This window comes from Phoenix dactylifera, chromosome 5 (assembly GCF_051530095.1).
Source record: "Phoenix dactylifera cultivar Ajwa chromosome 5, Ajwa_hap1_PhDact_Kaust_v1.1, whole genome shotgun sequence".
NCBI classification, from domain to species: Eukaryota; Viridiplantae; Streptophyta; class Magnoliopsida; order Arecales; family Arecaceae; genus Phoenix; species Phoenix dactylifera.
Genome location: NC_143194.1, coordinates 32,822,578 through 32,841,221, shown reverse-complemented (window position 1 = coordinate 32,841,221; position 18,644 = coordinate 32,822,578). Strand labels below are relative to the sequence as shown.

The 18,644-nt window shown below is 39.7% G+C and overlaps 2 protein-coding genes and 1 pseudogene across 2 annotated transcripts; 2 read left to right on the top strand and 1 right to left on the bottom strand.

Annotated features, from left to right (window-relative positions):
- Positions 1 to 405: 405 nt before the first annotated feature.
- Positions 406 to 2,542, top strand: LOC120111731 (glutamate synthase [NADH], amyloplastic pseudogene; annotated as a pseudogene).
- A 1,406-nt stretch (positions 2,543 to 3,948) lies between these two features.
- LOC103703047 (putative F-box protein At3g61730) lies at positions 3,949 to 6,671 on the top strand. The gene is made up of 8 exons (XM_089930912.1): positions 3,949 to 4,201; positions 5,076 to 5,275; positions 5,356 to 5,400; positions 5,472 to 5,639; positions 5,763 to 5,810; positions 6,052 to 6,222; positions 6,325 to 6,432; positions 6,522 to 6,671. The coding sequence occupies exons 1-8, from the start codon at positions 3,960 to 3,962 to the stop codon at positions 6,605 to 6,607; spliced, it is 1,068 nt and encodes a 355-aa protein (XP_089787038.1). The 5' UTR covers positions 3,949 to 3,959; the 3' UTR covers positions 6,608 to 6,671.
- Positions 6,672 to 7,954: 1,283 nt separating this feature from the next.
- On the bottom strand, positions 7,955 to 14,916 carry LOC103702974 (uncharacterized). Its single transcript, XM_008785647.5, has 4 exons — positions 14,761 to 14,916; positions 14,517 to 14,558; positions 8,692 to 8,855; positions 7,955 to 8,248 (listed from the first exon to the last, which is right to left on the bottom strand). The coding sequence occupies exons 1-4, from the start codon at positions 14,828 to 14,830 to the stop codon at positions 8,231 to 8,233; spliced, it is 294 nt and encodes a 97-aa protein (XP_008783869.2). The 5' UTR covers positions 14,831 to 14,916; the 3' UTR covers positions 7,955 to 8,230.
- Between the last annotated feature and the right edge of the window lie 3,728 nt (positions 14,917 to 18,644).

The window sequence follows — 18,644 nt, the reverse complement described above, 5'->3', positions numbered from 1 at the left end:
GTTGCGCAAATTCATTACTCGCTTGCAATTATAAGTGAAATTTGTGCTCTTACTTGGTAAATCTGCTTTTCCCATCATTGTTTCTGAAAATTACTCTAATAATCAATTTATTTGGCTGCTGTGTCATTGATCTTACAAAGAGAATATAAAAGAGAGAGGGGAAAGGAATATCAGATACATAAGAAACTAGGCAAACAAAAGGTGCACATGAAGCATTCCCTTAGCTATTGGAGACTGAGCATCATTGTTGATTTAGTGCATCAGACGAAGTATGTGAACATGTTAGTTCCTATTCCATATTATATCATCTACATTTTCCTCATCTTCTTTTTTCTTCTCCACCTTGTATGGCTGCTATCTTATTTTTTGTGACAAATCTCAACCTATAATGTGATAATATAGATCATGTATGATTGTAAGAAGTTTAAGAGGTTTGACAACTCGTCATCATTATCATCCTCCAGGGATCTGCCTATTCCTGGGAGTGAGCTCTCAGGAATTCATTTTGCCTTGGAATTCCTGCATATGAATACCAAAAGCTTGCTTGATAGCAACCTACAAGATGGTAGATATATATCTGCCAAAGGGAAGGAGGTCGTTGTCATAGGTGGCGGAGATACAGGAACGGACTGCATAGGGACGTCCATACGGCATGGTTGTACGAGCATTATCAATCTAGAACTCCTTTCTCAGCCACCTCGAACAAGAGCTCCAGGCAACTCATGGCCTCAGGTTCTGCTCTGAACCTAAATAACAAGTTTGTCACCCTGCATTTCTAGATTCACTTTTAGGCATATGCTCATGGTGGCCCTTTTTGCGGGTGTCGCTTGGTCGAAGCCTTTTTTTTTTCCAAGTGAATGGAATGATCTAATCATGATGACCATCAGATAAAGAAATCAATTTCCTTATGATCATTTTCAGGTCATTTGAAAGGAATGTGGCCCTCCCCTGCTTACAAGAGTTAAGTTTGCTGTAATGCAACTATACAAGAAAATCCACTGTATGCACGAAGTATGTATTTCCCCTAGAGTTCTGATCTTCCCTGGTTCATTCAGCATTGGACTGGAGGGGGCCAGTTGATTAATCATGGCAATCCATATATTGTGGGATGGCTATGATTACATGGGACCCACATAGAACTGGAGAGGATCCAGACTTGCACTAGGCCATGGTTTCTCGCACATAGCATGCCGTCAAGATTTTTTACTACACTGACACCAGATGCAACTGTGTTAACCATCCTATTATTGTTTTTGTAATAAATTAAATTGCAGTGGCCTCGCATTTTCCGTGTTGATTATGGTCACCACGAAGCAGCTGCCAAGTTTGGAAAAGACCCAAGATCTTATGAAGTCCTGACCAAGAGGTTTATAGGAGATGGAAATGGAAATGTTAAGGCACTGGAGGTGGTTCATGTGCCTTGGGTTAAGGATGCTTGTGGGAAGTTCCAATTTGAGGAAATCAAGGGGTCAGAGGAAATAATTGAAGCTGATCTGGTGCTCTTAGCCATGGGATTTCTTGGTCCAGAATCAGTGAGTTCTGCTTCCCGAGTTTTTGATCTATGCAGTTGAAAATATTCTGTATTTGCGCATGCCCGCCCGCCCACCCACCTCTGCTAAAATCAGTTCCTAAATCATCCATGCGGCCATGATGCTAGGAACGAATGCTATTTTAGATGCGGAAATCTTGGTTGTTGTCAACCACAAAAAGGCAGCCTAGTGCACGGGGCTCTCGCCATTGCAGGGTCTGCACTGGTCGTTACTCACAATAGTCAATAATTTATTTTATTATCCTTTCATCAACCTCCTTGCATAATTTTAACTACGAGCAACAATCCTCATCCCACCTACTCATGCTCCGCTTGCGAGTGCTTATTTGCACTACGGAATTATTGTGCATAAGCATCCTTGCTCCTCATTTGTTCCTTGTCTCACCATTCATCATGTTCCACCAAGAAACCCATATAGAAATCTTGTTAATTAAGACCCTCTTTTTTTTGTCATTGTACCTTCCTCGTTCTGACATCCATATTTTCTACGCTTCCTGCATATTTGAACATAAAATTTAACTCCTTCCTTGAATTACTCTGCTTCTACTTGGATTGCTGTTAGATCAGCAAACATATGATACATACTTTTGTTGCACTGCAAGAATTTAGTAACTCCATTTGCTTATGTACATATACTTAAAGGTGAACTTAATTCGACCTCGAGGCTCATCGCGCAGCTGAAAGCAAAGGGTCGGCCAATCAAGTTCCCTTTACGATATCATTTTTTTTTCTTCTGTGGACTAACTTATATTCAACCAATATATTCTCGCAGACTATTGCAGACCAACTAGGTTTGGAGAGGGACGGCCGATCCAATTTCAAAGCAGTGTATGGGCATTTCTCCACTAATATTGATGGAGTCTTTGCAGCTGGAGACTGCCGACGTGGCCAATCACTGGTTGTTTGGGCTATCTCTGAGGGCCGGCAAGCAGCATGCCAGGTGGATAAATACTTGATGAAAGAAGACACCACCCCAGCAAACACACGGTAGCTGGATAGAGAAAGGAGATGTCTCGTTTATACAATTGGGTAGGTTTGGAATTTGTTTCAGGAATTTGCCTCAGCTTGATGTCTTCATTGTTTTGTTAATCTTCTACATAGTTTTACTCTCCTTTTTTTGATTAGTTTTATGGGGCTGAATTGTTATATCTGGGCTTAATAAGCTAGTGGTAACAACGATGGTAATAACTGATGGGAGGCAAAATGGTCCGTCCTGCTCTAGCGCGGAACCATCCAATTTTTGCCAAGTAATGACGCCCTGGCTCAAGCCAGAGCGCCCTGCAGAGTCGATCGAGAGCTGAAGAGGCCCCGTCGACTGTAGGTACCTACAATGACGCCCCTCGAGCCGGGCTCGGGGCGCCTTGTAGAGTCGACCAAGAGCCCAAAAAGCTCCCGCGACCACAGGTATCTATAATAACGCGGGCTCCTCGACCAGAGGCTAGGCCGACCTCAGATCCTGTCGAAGGACGAGCTGACCTCGGCCAAAGGAAGACCGAGTCGACGTCGCCCAAACGCTTACCGAGCTGACCTCGTCAAGCATATGCCGCGGCCTCCCCGACCTTGCCTGCCGCCGCACCCACGCGCGCGCCCATACTCGCACAGGCGGCCGTACATCACAACCTCACTACACCATGCCTTGCTTGCTGATCACGCTATAACGTGTCAACCGGGGGCCATGCTTTGTTGCTCCAGCCATGCTTACTGTCAGGAGTCGTACCCTGTCACATCTGTCAACACCACACTGTCCACAAAGACTGCTCAAATCGTGTGCCTTAAGCAAACTTTGTCTGCATGCCACCGAACCAAAGCCATCTCCTCCTATGATGAGAACAGGCCATACCTCCGCCACCTGGACACCTTGCATGGACTATAAATAGCTCACATCAAGTAACGCATGGGGACTTTCGAACCCACTCAAGATCCACTCTAACTTAAGCATTGGAGGGCCCTCACCGGAATCCCTGGTGAGGCTTTGTGCAAGATCTCTGGAGCGCAAGAGGCGTCATTCTTTCTCCATCCCGGCTGGCGGCTCTCCCGACTACTCCGGCATGGTCACCCTAGACCAAATTTCTAACCACAACAATAACGTTAATACCAACAGCTGCAACGATAATGTTTGAAATCATGAGCGAGAGTTTGCCTTGCGGGCCCCTGTAATATTTGAAACTATTAGACATAGATGTACTTTTTCTGTAAATCTAAAGGCGTTACGATCTTGTTACGTGGCTGGATCAAGTAAACAGATGAAGCCGTACTGTGTAACTGAGGCGTGGGCACGTGGCCCCCAATTTGATCATAATGCCAGAAATGCCCTCCAATGATACTATAAATTACTTGGATCTCCTACGTTTTAGTTTCTATTTAAAATTTTGAACGTAGCCCTCCAAGCGCCTACAAATAGAGGGAGGGGATGGGTCTTTGGCCATCTCGTCACAGGCTTCTCCCCCGAGTTCCAGCGATCTCACAGGAAAGAGAGGATCCGAGGAAAAGAGAAAGGGAAGTAGAAGAAGGAGGAGGCGACGAGATGCAACCATCGAGGAAAAGAGAGAGGGGAGGCGGGGCGATCCAGAGATCGAAAAAGAGAGAGCGAACTATCTCGTCTTGCACCTCTCCTCATCCCAACTTCCTCACTTGCCGCTCCGGCTTCAACTGGTTCTCTCTCTCTCTCTCTCTCTCTCTCTCTCATCTTGGAGTTTCTCTAATAGAACTATAAAATTCCACTGAATCCATGCTTAGATTACTGATCTTGGTCATAGCAACTTGATTCTAGCGATCCGTGTAACAATCTGTGAATCGAGAAGTTTTAGTTTTAGATTCAAATTATATGTATAAAGCTATATCAGACCTGGAGCTCTAGAAATCTAATCGATTCAAGCCGTTTAAGCTTGTCTGTTTTGATCCGATTTGTCCCGTTGGGAAAATCGAGATTAAATTTTCTCATATCGCGGATCGGCGCAGCTCCTGCTGCAAATGATCTGAAATGCACGTACCGACGCCGATTAGAAGATATGGATCTAATGGAAAATTCCTGATGTTAGTTTTTCCTTCTTTCTTCATTTCAAAGCTTCCCGCTTACGTTTCTCGTTACACAAAAAGCCATTTACAGTCTGTTACAAACGAATCTGGGCCGTCCATGAGCCGCTTCATCTCCGTAGGCGGACAGAAGCCTTCGATTCATTCACTCAGTTAATACCTGCCGTCTGATCTGTGCAGGTCGTAGTCCGTAACTGTATTTCCTCCCTCCATCCCAAGCAGCGGGAACCCAGAAATTCAAATAATAATAATAATAAAAAATCAACGACCCCTTGTCTCTCTCGAACTTGCCCTCTCCCGTCTCCTTTTGGAGGCGAGTGAGCTGAAACCAAAAGGACGTCCGCAGAATGCCGTCAGCTAACCGCAGTTTTTTATTTTATCTATTTTTTTGGACGGAAGGATTTCATACTGTCTTCGATTAAATAAATAAGAAAAACGAATGAATTGATCTACTATTTTTCTCTTTTGTTCTACTTTGAGAAAAAAATAAAAGGTATGAGGCGGACATATGGACGGAGGTGGCCAAGTACTTGGACGGGAAGGATCTGGCGAGGCTGGGGATGACCAATCGGTGGTTCCACCGTCTGATCATGGAGGACAGCATCTGGAAGTACGCCTGCCTTCGCGACCTCCAGGTGCCTCCTCCTCGACACGTGTCCTTCACCTGGAAGCAGCTCTACAAATCCGCCTTTGGTACTCCGTACTCGTACGAATCTTTCCCCATCTAACACCCATCCAGACCGTCCAACTGACGCGTGTCCGTTTGTACGCAGACGGCAGCCACGCGTACTGCTTCCGTCAACAGGAGAAGCACATAGGTGAGCAGCCGTAATTTAACGTCGGCTTGTTACCTGCGGTTGGTATTTGACGTCGTTTTGACGGACATTAGATTGGATGAGGATCGGCGGTTTCGTCTTGGAAACGCCATCTGTGCTGCTGACGGAGAAGCTGGTGCTGCCCAAGAAGCTGCCCAAGCCTGAAGGGAACCCGGAGCGGACCATCCAGACCTCCGGCACGTGCGTCTTAACTAACGTCAGAACCGGAATATGGCTCGCTGGTACCATTTCCCCCGCCCTGCATCCTTTCTCATTTCAAGGACTGCGGATCCGGACCGTTTGATCTCCCGATTTGCCCTCAGACGGGACGACTATGATTCTGTTAATCTCAATGGACGTTTCAGATCTGCAGCTCGTCCGATGCCCCGTCTGCAACCTCAACACCTGCGAAGGTATGGGACCGAGCCAAGAAACACACCCCCATCTTGCTTGTGTCCACGAAGGCACCCCCAGGCTTCACGGTGCGTCCTCGCTCCCAAGCGACGACGGTCAGGCGGATACATATAACGCAAAAGATTGGACGGCCGGAAGAGGCTTAGATGATCGGACGGCCGAGATGATATGATTCTTCAGTCCAATCATTGTGATTTGATCCGCTCTCCTTTTTTTTTTATTATTTTTTTTCGCATGCAGGAACGATGCAGGTATTGGACGCGAGGCATGTGGAGCTGTTCCTGGAGGAGGGGTACAGGAACGGGAGCTGGGAGTACGAGGACATCGGGATCCACCGGATCGAGAAGCCCTCCGACACGGCCACCGGGGGAATCTTCGAAATCAAATACCTCACCTCTCCCTGCACCGCCGGTAACCATCACTCTTATCTCTACCTCAGTCCTATCTTTTCTAATGGTCGCAATGGAAAACGAGCTGCTGCTGCTGCTGCTGCTGGTGTTGGTGGTGTTATAGGGGTGTTGGATGTGAAGTCGTGGATCGGGCAGCCCAGCGACTGGCAGCCCAAGGCCAGGCTCTGCCTTCACGCTGTCGCCGTCAACACCAACCTCCAGCCAAACGAGGGTGAGCAAGTAACTCGCATGAAGCAAAATAATACCCCTTCTTTTTGGTTCTAGTCTGTCTAATAGAATGGGCTGCGTGCGCGTACGCAGGGCTTCAAGTGAAATTCCAGGCGATGAGGAGCAGAGGAGCTGATGGAGAAGTAGTTTCCATAAGAATCTCCCAGCAGCTCATTTAGCTTCTAGTGTCATTTTACAGATAACCGGCTTTCTTAGATGTATATAGGACTAATATTTTTAGATGCATGGGATCTCCGCCAAAACTAAAGAAATTCATTTGGCGGAAATTTTGGGGCGAAAGCCACTCCGTATTACTATAGTGCAGTACACGATATGTGCGTTCCCATTTGCCTATTGCTCGTGATCTTTTAGTGATATTTGCATTAAATAGATGTAGCTGCCAGAGCAAAACAGAGAAAGTAAATAGAATTCTGGGCTCTCATTTTACTGGACAAAGTGACATAAGTTCTTGCTAATTGATCCGGCAAGTTCGAAATTATACCTTATACCACATGCACAATATGGTCGTGCAACACGTCAATCACCTTATTACCTTCATATAGGCCTCATGCATCCTGCACTTATTTTGGTGATTGGCCTATAGAAAGAAGATGAGCTGATTGGCATGATGCAAGCGGTATAGAGTATAATTTGCCATTTTAGAAGCAGCATTCAAGCTTCAGAAGATATTACAGAAGTGTTGATAGGGCCCATAGACCAGTAACATGGAAACGCTCATATAAGCCACTGACTAAGAGTTTCTAAGTAGGCTCATCTACCGAGCATTTATTTGTTAAGTGTTTCGGCGATAAGAGCGCGTAACCTTTTATGTTCTTGTTTTAACCTTATACTACATTTGGGATTGAGTATAACTGCAAGTCCATGTCCACTGGCTTTGCCACCCATCGTTCTCAAACCTAGCGACCCGCATGATACGTAATCCATAGACCTGGGCGGCCCGCATGACATGCAAACCTTGCTATGGATTTATAATTTTTTTGGGGGTACAGTTTTGTAAAGTTCTATTACAAGGTTGTGTCGATGGTGGGATAGTGTAAAAATATGATAGTCCTAATACACAATAAAAATGCCTAGTCATGAGAAGGAAAAAATAGGCGACACAAGTAACCATCTATATAATCCATCTCAAATTCAAACAAAATGAAAACTTCCAAATTACAAGCCCTAGAAGAGCTTATAGACTACGAGGCTTGCCCAATTGGTCCAGCCCGGAAGAATAGATACTAAAATTCAAGTGTTGTTCGGGTCTGAATACTCTCTTGCAACACCCTCCTTCCTCCCTTAGTAACCCTTGCCCATCTAATCTATACTAGAATGAAATGCAGAATGCTAAAAAAATAAAATAAACTCAAAAACCCCCATAAAAAATATAGATGATAATGTAGAACGAGGAGTTCTGCCTTTCACTTTTTGGTCTCTATACCTGGCATATCTTTATGTTCCTTCCAAGGAGTCAATCTAGACTTGAAGCTAAGCTTACATCATCATGCCGAACGTACCTCTAATTCAAGTAAAAGAACTATGATAACTGGTTTAGAAGAGTACAGGCAGTAGCAGATTATTTCAAAAGGACATTGTCAAATGTGGCATAAAGTTACAGTTCTGAGCAGCAGTTACGAAACAACAACGCATTAAACCTCCATATTCTGGAGTATTCATTTGATAAATGCCTTGGAACCATGTTTTGTTTCATACTTTCACAAGATTCAATCATCAACCTCCAGTAACATACAGAATCAGCATGTAATCTTATTTGTGATGCTAACAGACAGCATCCAGAGTCAAAAGCAGCCACCCAGCTGCCAAAAAAATAAAAATCCCCATCAGAATAAGATATAGTCATTCAAAAAAAGAAGAAGATCAGACTAATTATCTAAAAGAGCATATCAATTTTAATGTGCCCTAACTATGTGGCTATTCAGAGGTAAGTGTTATTTGCAAGGGATTGGGCCGTTCACAGAAGGCTGCATCTATTCAGTGCCACATAGGAAGCAGACAAGTGAAAGGCGTTTCATAGAGGACAATTTTAAATTTCAGCTATTAGTATAATCCATACACTATGAGAATAGAAATTTTGAGCTTCCAGCCACCATAGAAGCATGTGTTTGCAACAGTATGTAGTCTAAATTACAAGATATAAGAAAGGTTTTGACCTTTGCATGAAGCACAAGGAACTACAAAGAAAAACGGATCATGAAGTGCCTTAAAAAGGAAAAAGAATCATGAAAGGAAATTAGCGTACCAATATGGCCTCAATTTCTTTCTCTGAGACTGGTGTACGCTTTGGTAAGAGTGAAGCCTTCCCACCTATGGCAGTGTTGCTGGGTGGGGCAGGAACATCTGATTTGAATCGGTAATTTGGAACCCCACCAGATGATGGGGGTGATTGTGGTTGGGACGCCACGCCTATAAATGGAATACAATTGTGAATTTGTGATAATGCGGACAGAAAAGAAAGATTTCAGAATAGTTAATTAACAAAAAATGTAGCAACAAGATCTCGTGCATAATTTGTTGAAAATGAAAACAACTTTTCTTTGTACCAAAACAAACATGTTTTCTTATTCTATACATATAACAGAACTAAGAAGAGCATAAAAAAAGAGAAATGGAGACAGCTGAGCGGTCTAACAATTGTACAGTATCTATCTCTCAAGCCACAACTTCAGCAACTTTGGGCTATATATCAACTTTGCAAATATGTTAATTATACATATAATTAACCAGCCCATTAACAATACACATAATATACACCAATCCACCATAACTGGTATCATGGCATATTATAAGTGATACAAACACCAGTCAGTCTGAACCAATTTCTTATTCATGCTCAAGACCAGATAGTTCTTAAGTTAAAAGTTGAAACATGTTAGAATAATGATGACTGCAAAGAGATTTTCCAATTAAGCCAAATTATATTCAGACTTGATATAAGCATCATCAAAGTCCTGAAGAAACCCTACCTTATAAAAATACAATTCAACCCAATCGTTTAATATTCTCATGAAATACAAGATTAAGATTAACAAAAAGCAATATCTTGAATATTGCAGAGCATCTGCATTATTTTGTCATTAGGAAAATCTTTTCCTATGAGAGGTCTTCAACAACACAAATCCAAATGGGGTCATGGTCCACTACCATATATTATGCTTCTATTTATTACCAAATCAAACATAGCAGATATATAAATATCTAATCCAAATATATAAACATCTAATCATTTCCTCCATCAGAAGCCTGCCCAATCTGCACAAAAATGACTTTGCAACATTAGGGCAGGAACAAGCCTTTAAACACTCACAAGTTAATTATCGAAAATAACTCCGTAGGGATTCATAATTTGAAAAAAAAGTTCAAAAGTGTGATTTAATAAAGAAATTAATTCTAACTCATAAAGAAGATGCAAAATTATAGTGTGCGCAACTGCATGCGGGAACTAGTGAAAATGGTTATTTAGAAACTAAGTATATCTTTATATGCAGATAATTCAGAAAATTTGTCAACCATTGAATAGTTGGCAATCTATTTAATTCTTCATAAAAATTTTGCATACAGTCAGATTTTTGTAATCTTGAATGATTTTCAGCATTTTAGAGAGAATAATGCCTATAAAATTTATTCATGATTGGAAGAACAAATTGATTAGGCACCCTAACTGCAAGCAAAAATGAAATCACATAATTGATGAGTAGATAAGTCAAGCATTAAGTTTGTACATGCTGCAGATACAAAAACAGCATTAGGATCCAGGGGCACAACTATTTTTGCTCTATGACCTTCTATTTCAATCCATGCTACTATACAAGCAAAGTCCCTGCTGGATTCTGTCCAGCCAACCATGCGTATAATATAGTTTCTCAAATATTTTTTTATGAATTGTTCAAGCGAACAAGATGGAATCCACGGGTGCATATACTATCTTCGCTTCATGAATTGCTTACTCTATACTACTTTATAGAGGCAAAATCACCTGCTGGTTTTTGTGCGTGCCACCATGCGATAACACAATGTCTCACATATGTTAGCATCAAACGTCCAAGTAACAAGGAAAAACCAAATGATAAAAGATTTTTTTTCTTAGTCCTTAGCTTAAGAAGCAAGGGAGTTGATTGCCAAAAACAAAACCCATTCACATATAAAATACTCTTTCGTTAAAGTGTTTGCGTGAACTATTCCAATGGAAAGTCAGAGATAGAAAATAAACTTCGGATGTTAACCATCATCTCAGGGAACAAGTCAGGAAACCATGCCAACATGCTAGCATCATTAAGAAACAGGCAATGATATTGCCATAAACAGGATACCAACAAAACTATATCTAGTGCATGAGTATTCCACTAGGGTCAAGGAAATGGGCTTCAAGCTGCAGCCTGTGCAGGATTTTGCAAAAGAACACTCTGTGCTAGACTAGGCGGATGCTGCTTATAAATATGTTAGCTTGTTGATGATTCTCTGTAATGGAGGATGGAACGTGTAGAAGTAGACCTCTACTTTCTCTGGGCAGTGATGGTGAATCACTAGGTGAAGGTTCATGTATTCTCAAATGCACCGGATGTGGTCGAGTCAGTGATTCTTCTTAAATCTGAGTACCATCATTCAAAAGATGGGAAAATGAGGCAGGGGTACAATCAGATTATCATAAACTAGTTAAAATCTTTGGTTTGAGTTCACCATATATTTTAAATGATTTTTTAAAGTATTTTGCATTTATTAAAATTTTTTCATCATTTTTTTTTAAAAAAAAGGTCTTTCTTAGTGAGTTCGTCTTAAGCCCCAAAATGCATTGGGCCGCCGCTGGGCTCAAGTTGGTTCCTTGAATGAGAAACTTTTGATCTATTCTTAAGAAGTCTAGGTGACTTGACCTCTTGAAGATCAAATCAAACCACTTGCGCAGGTTAGGTTGGGTTCTCCCTCACTCCTTTCACCTTATCCTCTAGCATTCTGTATTTTGAGGCTTAATCATTTTGAAATCTTCGACAAGGATAACAATGCTAGCTTTGTACACAAATTCACATCCACCTTGAAGGGTTTTAACATGTCATAATGGGCAGCAGAAGCTAGGGATTTTAAAAATTTCTTAATAAAGTCCCTTAACATGAAACCCTTATAAGCCTAAATCACCTTAATGGTAACAATCAAATAATATATAAATATAAATGTAGGAATAGAAGAATACCTCTAACGCTAATCCAATATGAATGATTTCCACGAGGCGTCCAAGTGTCCGCCCTCCAATGGTGATCCACACGAAAACTTGATCAAGACTTTAGCTCCCAAGACTTTTGATCCTTAATGCAGAATTCTTCTAAAGAACTCTAATGGCTTGATTTCCTTCCTTTCTAATTTTCTTTCTTTTTCTAAATCTTCTTCTAAGCTATTTGTCCTAAAGAAGACCTCCTTGTCTTGGCTTAGGACAACCTAAGAGGGATGTTAGAAAGAAAGAAGGCTTGTAAGAAAGAAGGGATAAGAGAGAGAGAGTTGGAATTGGAATGGAATAATACGGTGGAGCGCTAGCCTATTTATAAGAGGCGTAGGGATGCATCACCAAAAGATGCATCCAATCCACACATCCATCATGAAGAGGCGTAACAAGGAGGAGGCGTATCTGGATGGGGCGCCAACAAAAAAAGAGGGGGAGGTGTATCAAGAAAAAATGATAAGTGGATAAGGATGAAACATCCTTATCCAAACCAAGTGGCGCCTCTTCATGCGGTGCCATATCCTTTTCCTTCAAATAATTTTTCTGAAGAAAACCATCATCACGCCTCCCTTTGAAATCCTCATCACGCCATCCATCCTCTCCCTTTGATGTGCCATCATATGATCATGATCCAATGGCTAGAATGCAAGGCGCCATAAGGAGTTATGTGATCATCCAACGGTTCTAGGATGATCCAATGGTCCTCATTCATGGCGCCATCCAATCATCCCATTATGTCTTCATCCAATGACTGAAGAAGATCCAATGGTCATGATTAAAAGCCACATTTAACCCAATCCAATTGGGTTCAAACCAACTCACTATTATGTTTTCATCCAACGGTAGATAAAGATCTAACGGTCTAAATTGAATAATTTATCAAATCTAATCCAATTAGACTCAAACCAAGCCAATTAGCTGCCAACTCTTGGCTAACCCATATCAAAACATGATCTAATCAAATTAGATCAATTAAGAATCCAATTCGAATCAGGAGCTAAGGGTTTGCAACATCTGCTAGGATGTCTACCTTGCGAACATGATCTAATCCAATTAGACCCCTGATAAGTTTCCTTGTGTGTGACCCATTGGGTTCCATACTTAGCCAGCAATAGGTGTGAGTGCGAGTTGACCCAACTTGATTAAAATTCTTCTAATCGATTTAGGTCCAAACTACACGAACTTGAACTTAACAATTAGAATTCTTTCTAATTGGCGATCGAATTAAACTCTTTAATTCGATTAAACCTATAAGACAAGATTGACGTCTAGCAACGTGTCATGTCTACCCGGAAAATATGAAATTTGGTGGAAATACCAAAAATACCCTTCAGTGGCAAGTTACCGTGCAATTCAATCATTCAATCAAACTGCATCCCGAATATGTATGAGTATGAATGGATGTCAAACTCAATTTCATATTCATATTTCTCTTAATCTTCTAATGATAATTCAAATCATGAAACATTAGAAACTCTTTCTAATTTTCATTCTGCTTTGATCAAAGGCTCCTTGAATTATCATATGATTAGAATAAATGGGATGCGATCTTCTTTTACTAGAAGTGATTGATTCCTTGTTGACCTACTCATAATCTTCGTACACAATCCACCATATCCAAAAAACCTCGTATACAACTTATTGTCATGAATGAGTGTAAACCAAAACATAGATTTATGTGCACAAGATACTATGGTGATCTCAGGTTAAAGGATCAGTTGCACAACTCCCACTAAGAGAATCATCTTTTGACATGTAAGTAAGACTTCATAAGATATTTTCTAGACAGGTCAATTCAGTGATTGTGAGATCAAACACCCTCTGCATCGAGCATATATAAGATGTGCCAATCTTGCCGGTAACATTGATCCCCGACTCAATGTACCAACGACTGAAAATATTTAAGATTAGGATTTTAGGATTTTAGGTCTCACTAGTATGATCTCATCATAGCCCTAAAACCATTGCCCTAATCTAAGGGGTTCATCACAAATATAATAAACATCGTATGATGAAACATAATGCCTTTATTCATAATTAAATGTCATGTACATGATTTGGACAAATGAAAAGAAAAATCCTTCGCAATACATATTGCGATTGGCTTGTAGGGCATCTATTCTTTCACACCTCCCCCAAACCCCCCCCCCCCCCCAAAAAAAAAAAAAAAAAAAGATGATGTCAAGTTTTTTTTCTTCCTCTCTTATGTTAAAAACATCGCGATTTGTAATGACACTTTCAAAACATAACCAACGTAAAGCCTTCAAAAATAATAATAATAAAAACTCTAGTTCCAATAGTATGACAGTAAACCCTTTCGCAAGAGAACAGGATGCATAATATTTTGACCAAAATTAGCAAAAAACAACAAAAGACCAGCAGGAATTGGTCATTTCTTCTATATACTGGGGTTTAGGCCAATAATTAAACGCTAGGCTAACCGAAAGAGACTCCGTAACTGATATTCTCTCCTCAATCAACAAATGCTACAGACAACAAGGACCACCTCTTAAATCCCTCGTATATCAAATTGCTTATAAAAACTTCCTACTCTTAACAGAGCAAAAACAAAACAAGTACTTGTTTTCGTATATCTTTACTAGATTGCTGAAGGGACAATTAAAGCACAATCTAGATCAATAATCCCCATAAAGTTTCGAAACGCATGTGATGGAACAGATATCCAGATGACGCCATGTCAAGCATAAAAAAACGAATTAAAGTTCTTTTGCAAGAACATCGAAATTTCAACAAACATAATAATAATAAATGGAGCAATTCAAAACAACCTTGCAATCAAATTTTCTTCGAATCACATATAAGCAAATAATTTTCTTGATTAGATTACGAAATAAACTTACTCGATCGAGAGAACAATATTTGCTCAGATGCGGTAGATGATCCTAAAAAAGAAATCAAAACAAATAATTGACAGTCAGAAATTAAAAACAAATTAGACGGGTGCAAAGAAACTATAAGAATCCCTAACAATCGAAAAGAAAAATCTTGAAGTTTAACGGAAAACATTCATCAAGAAAAAAACAAAGAAAAAGGAGAGATTAGGGCAATGCAATCGGTAAATGGAGAGGAGAAACGGGATCAGACCTTGGGGATTAGGATGCCTCTGTGGGAATTTAATTCGAGGAATCCTCTTCATCACATGCATCCCAGACATCTCCTTTCTCTCCCTCGCTCTCGCTTCTGATGTGTTCTTACCGTAGGGAGAAACTTCTTCCGTCTCGCCGTCTCTTGGATCTCCTGATCTATATGTCGCTCCCCATTGTACGACAACGGACGAACCGGTGCATGACCCATTGGTTTGGGCGAACCGGATTCCTTAGACTGAACCGGTCCCCATGGGTAGTTACGAGTTGACGAATCGGGGTCGCCACGCTGCAACAATTTTGAGGCAGGTGTTACAATTAGAGGTGGCAATCGGTTTAGATCGGGTCATATATGAATTGGATTGTAAATTTTAGATTGCAAATCAGATCAAAAATTCATCAACATAATTTAATTTAATTATTAAATAGGTTAAATTTTTAGATTTAAATCTAATTTATTTATTAAACAGGTAATCTGATTCGACCTACATAATTATTTATTAAACAGGTCAAGTCAAGTTAAATGGCTAATAGATATTTAATGGAATAAATAGATTTAAACAGGTTAAACAAGCAAAGCGAGTCAAATTAAATAAGTTAAGTAAGTTTTTAAAGAAGTTAAACAGATTTAATATATATTAGATAATTGGGTTTGACCCAATCTAATTATTAAATGGATCAAAACGAGTTAAATGGGTTACAAATATAAATTTGAATCCAACTCATTTAAGAAATAGGTCTGGATGGGTTGACCCATTTATGACCTAAATCGTTTTATGTCAAATCTAAACTTGCTTAAAATAGATCGTTCATGGGTCAAATTGACGGATCATAAATTGCCACCCCCATTAGTGTGGTATAACGGATGTACAGTTAGAGCTCGGTTCTATCTAGATCTGTAGTTGTACTCGCTCATTAGCTAAAATTTGGGTGAGAATTTTTAAATTTAGATTAGATTTAGGCTTAGAGAATCATTATTCGATTTCAATCCAACCTAATACCGACCCAACACATGCATACATAAATAAATGATTTATATTTATACTTTTATAAATTATATATTTTGTTATATCTTAGTTTTGTTAAATTATATAGTAGTGTGCCATAGAAATTAATGAATAGCTAAGATCTCGACCCGACATGCATTAATGCAACAAGAAATGTTCTAAATCTTTCCTTTATCTTAAGTTCCTATTTGATTCAGTCTAATCTAATTAGAGTGGCACAACCGAAACGGATATGAATATCTCGATCCAATCCAAATTGGTTAGAGCAATCCCATCTCGAGACTGGTCCAGCCTGGGTTAGGATCAAGAGTTTTAGTTTGACTTTATCCTTAATCTAACTCAACCTGACTGAGTTGCAACCCTAATTATAAGAAAGTGATAAAATGTATAATTTTATCTACTAATTTATGAATAACCAGCTTGTGTTCACATAGGGCTCGTTTGGTTCGCTGGAAGCATTTTTCCTCCTAGAAATATGATATCTGAGAAGAAAATTCCTAAGAAGAGAATGCCTGGAAATGTACTTTTGGCATGTTTGATTAAACATGCGAAAGTGACAGATTTCCAGAGTGCTTATACTTGGTTGACCATCCACTTTTCTAAAAAAGTTATATGTAATTCCTATTATACCTTTAATAAAAATTAGATTTTTAATGCATCTTTAATGCTAAAAGGCTTTTTTGGAAAAAAATAAAAATGAAGTGATTTCCGCCTATGATAAAGTAACTTTTCCATGTTTCTAATGGAAAAGACTTTCCCATGAATGTGTGAATCATATTTCTATGGAAATACAACTTTTCTATCTCTCCCCTTTGAAAACTCCAACCAAACAAGAAGCATCTCATTACTTTTCCGTTGATAACACTTTTTTTCTTTTTTTCTGCGAACTAAACGAGCCCCTAGAGTTCATCTTGGATGGGAACCAAACCAAGAAGAGCACAACCAATAGGAAGAATGGGAGATGTTGGCGGTTCTCTCACCTCATGACTTACAAGATGCGACATATTTAGGTGATCTACAACATAGATTATTCAAAATCAAAGAATCGCAGGCCTACATGTTCCAACATCCATGCATGACTTCTATCCTGGGTAAGGAGGTCCAGCAATATTTTCAGGCCAATTCCTTTTACAAAAGCATCCTATTTTCACGCATGATCAATGCTAGCACAGTTAAAAAATTTCACGTGAAAAAGCAAAAAAAAAAAAAAACTCATTTGATATGTAATTTTGAATTTATTATGCGGCACATTGAATCACTGATGTTAATCCAAAAGAGGCAATAGCATTGCACCAAACACAATTCTTCGATCGAGAGCCACTAAAACATTAACTTAATACTCTAATCTATCTCGATCATTAAAATCTCTTGGGAGCGAGATCTTTCATAAATAACGGAATTTTCATCTTTGTCAAGCCCACCAACCTGGCCCACGCCCGTGCAGAGGCTAGTAGTCAGTTCAAAGCTGGAAGTTCATCGGCTTCATAGTCGTAGAACGACCTTGACGTCCAAATGCCCGTCATTAAACTGCACCTAAGCCTCTCCAAATATAGAGATTATTCGTTGTCTTGGTTATCGTGTCATCTTCTCCATGAGATCCGTTATTTCCACGTATCAACGTTCTTCACGTTCTTATCCTCGTGCCGAAAAAGTCTTGCGCGATCAGCGGGAGAATGTTATGGAGGGACAAAACAGCGCTATTCTCCGGGCGACCGGGTTAGCCAACGCCTTTCCAACACGTGTTCCACACGGGCTTAATTTGTAGCCAGTTTGGACCGAGGAGAGTAAGCCATGCATCATGTGAACTCGAAAAAGAAAAAAAAAAAAAAAACGGGGAGAGAGAGAGAGAGAGAGAGAGCTAAGTATTTTGATGAAGAGGGAGGCTCCCGATTTTTATTAAAAAAGAAAGTTTGCAAAAACTGTAGAGAGAGAGAGAGAGAGAGCGAGAGAGAGCTAAGTAACTAAATGTCACGTTTCCTTTCAAGATGGCGCGCACTTAAAACAAAACAACAACAAAGAAAAAAAAGAAGGAAATGAAAGGAAAAAAAAAAATAATGTTCCACCCTCCTATAAAAAACTAGAGTGTGGTACAAGTGATGTACCTATTCTCCTAAAAGAAAATAAAAAGATGAGATTCAACCAAATAATAATAGTAATAATAAATATGATAGGAAAGGTTTGAACGCTGGTGTCTAATCTTGTAGTAGTTTACATCTAGCTTCCCCAGCTAAGTGATTCCCTTTTTTTTTTTAATTTTGTTGGGTCGTACCAGCTGCCTTACAAACTCTTGTACAAACACAACTCCCTGCATTCCTAGCAAAAAAAAAAAGAAAAGAAAAAAAAAACAACTCCTTGCATCCTGTCGTTATAATATCTCTTGAGGCGTCTAGATAACTTTGATAACGCCTCCCACAAAATGGATCCACTATGATAGTTGGCCACTCAATTAACAGTGCTATCTGCCTTCTTATAAAGATATGGAGATGTAACCTTTAAAAATATAGAGAATTAGAGATAAAATATATAGATAAATTTAAAAAAAATGTGAAAATACAGATATAGAAACATAGATGGATAAACATTCCTCATGAATGGGCAGATAAGAAGGGTAAAATAAATCTTTCATGTGACACAAAAGCATTGGCCCTCCATGACACGATCACATAAAAGTTCATTCAAGATAAGAGGATTGTCAGTGACAATGATTATCCCACATCTATTTTTCTAAAAAAAAAGATAAAATAAATAACATTAAGAAGGTGGTATTTATTTTTCCATACTGGATTATCGAGCAGAGATAATATAAAATTATTATTTCTTAACAAAAATACTTTCATATAATAAATATATTAATATATTTATTAATAAATATTAATTA

Excerpts from the sequence above, each read along its gene's own strand:
- LOC103703047 (XM_089930912.1), top strand. The coding sequence starts at position 3,960 with ATGGGTCTTTGGCCATCTCGTCACAGGCTTCTCCCCCGAGTTCCAGCG. Across the intron at positions 5,640-5,762 it reads AACCGGAATATGGCTCGCTG|ATCTGCAGCTCGTCCGATGC; the intron begins GTACCATTTCCC and ends TGGACGTTTCAG. Across the intron at positions 6,433-6,521 it reads CAACCTCCAGCCAAACGAGG|GGCTTCAAGTGAAATTCCAG; the intron begins GTGAGCAAGTAA and ends GCGCGTACGCAG.
- LOC103702974 (XM_008785647.5), bottom strand. The coding sequence starts at position 14,830 with ATGTCTGGGATGCATGTGATGAAGAGGATTCCTCGAATTAAATTCCCA. Across the intron at positions 14,559-14,760 it reads GAGGCATCCTAATCCCCAAG|GATCATCTACCGCATCTGAG; the intron begins GTCTGATCCCGT and ends TTTCTTTTTTAG. Across the intron at positions 8,856-14,516 it reads AATATTGTTCTCTCGATCGA|GCGTGGCGTCCCAACCACAA; the intron begins GTAAGTTTATTT and ends TTCCATTTATAG.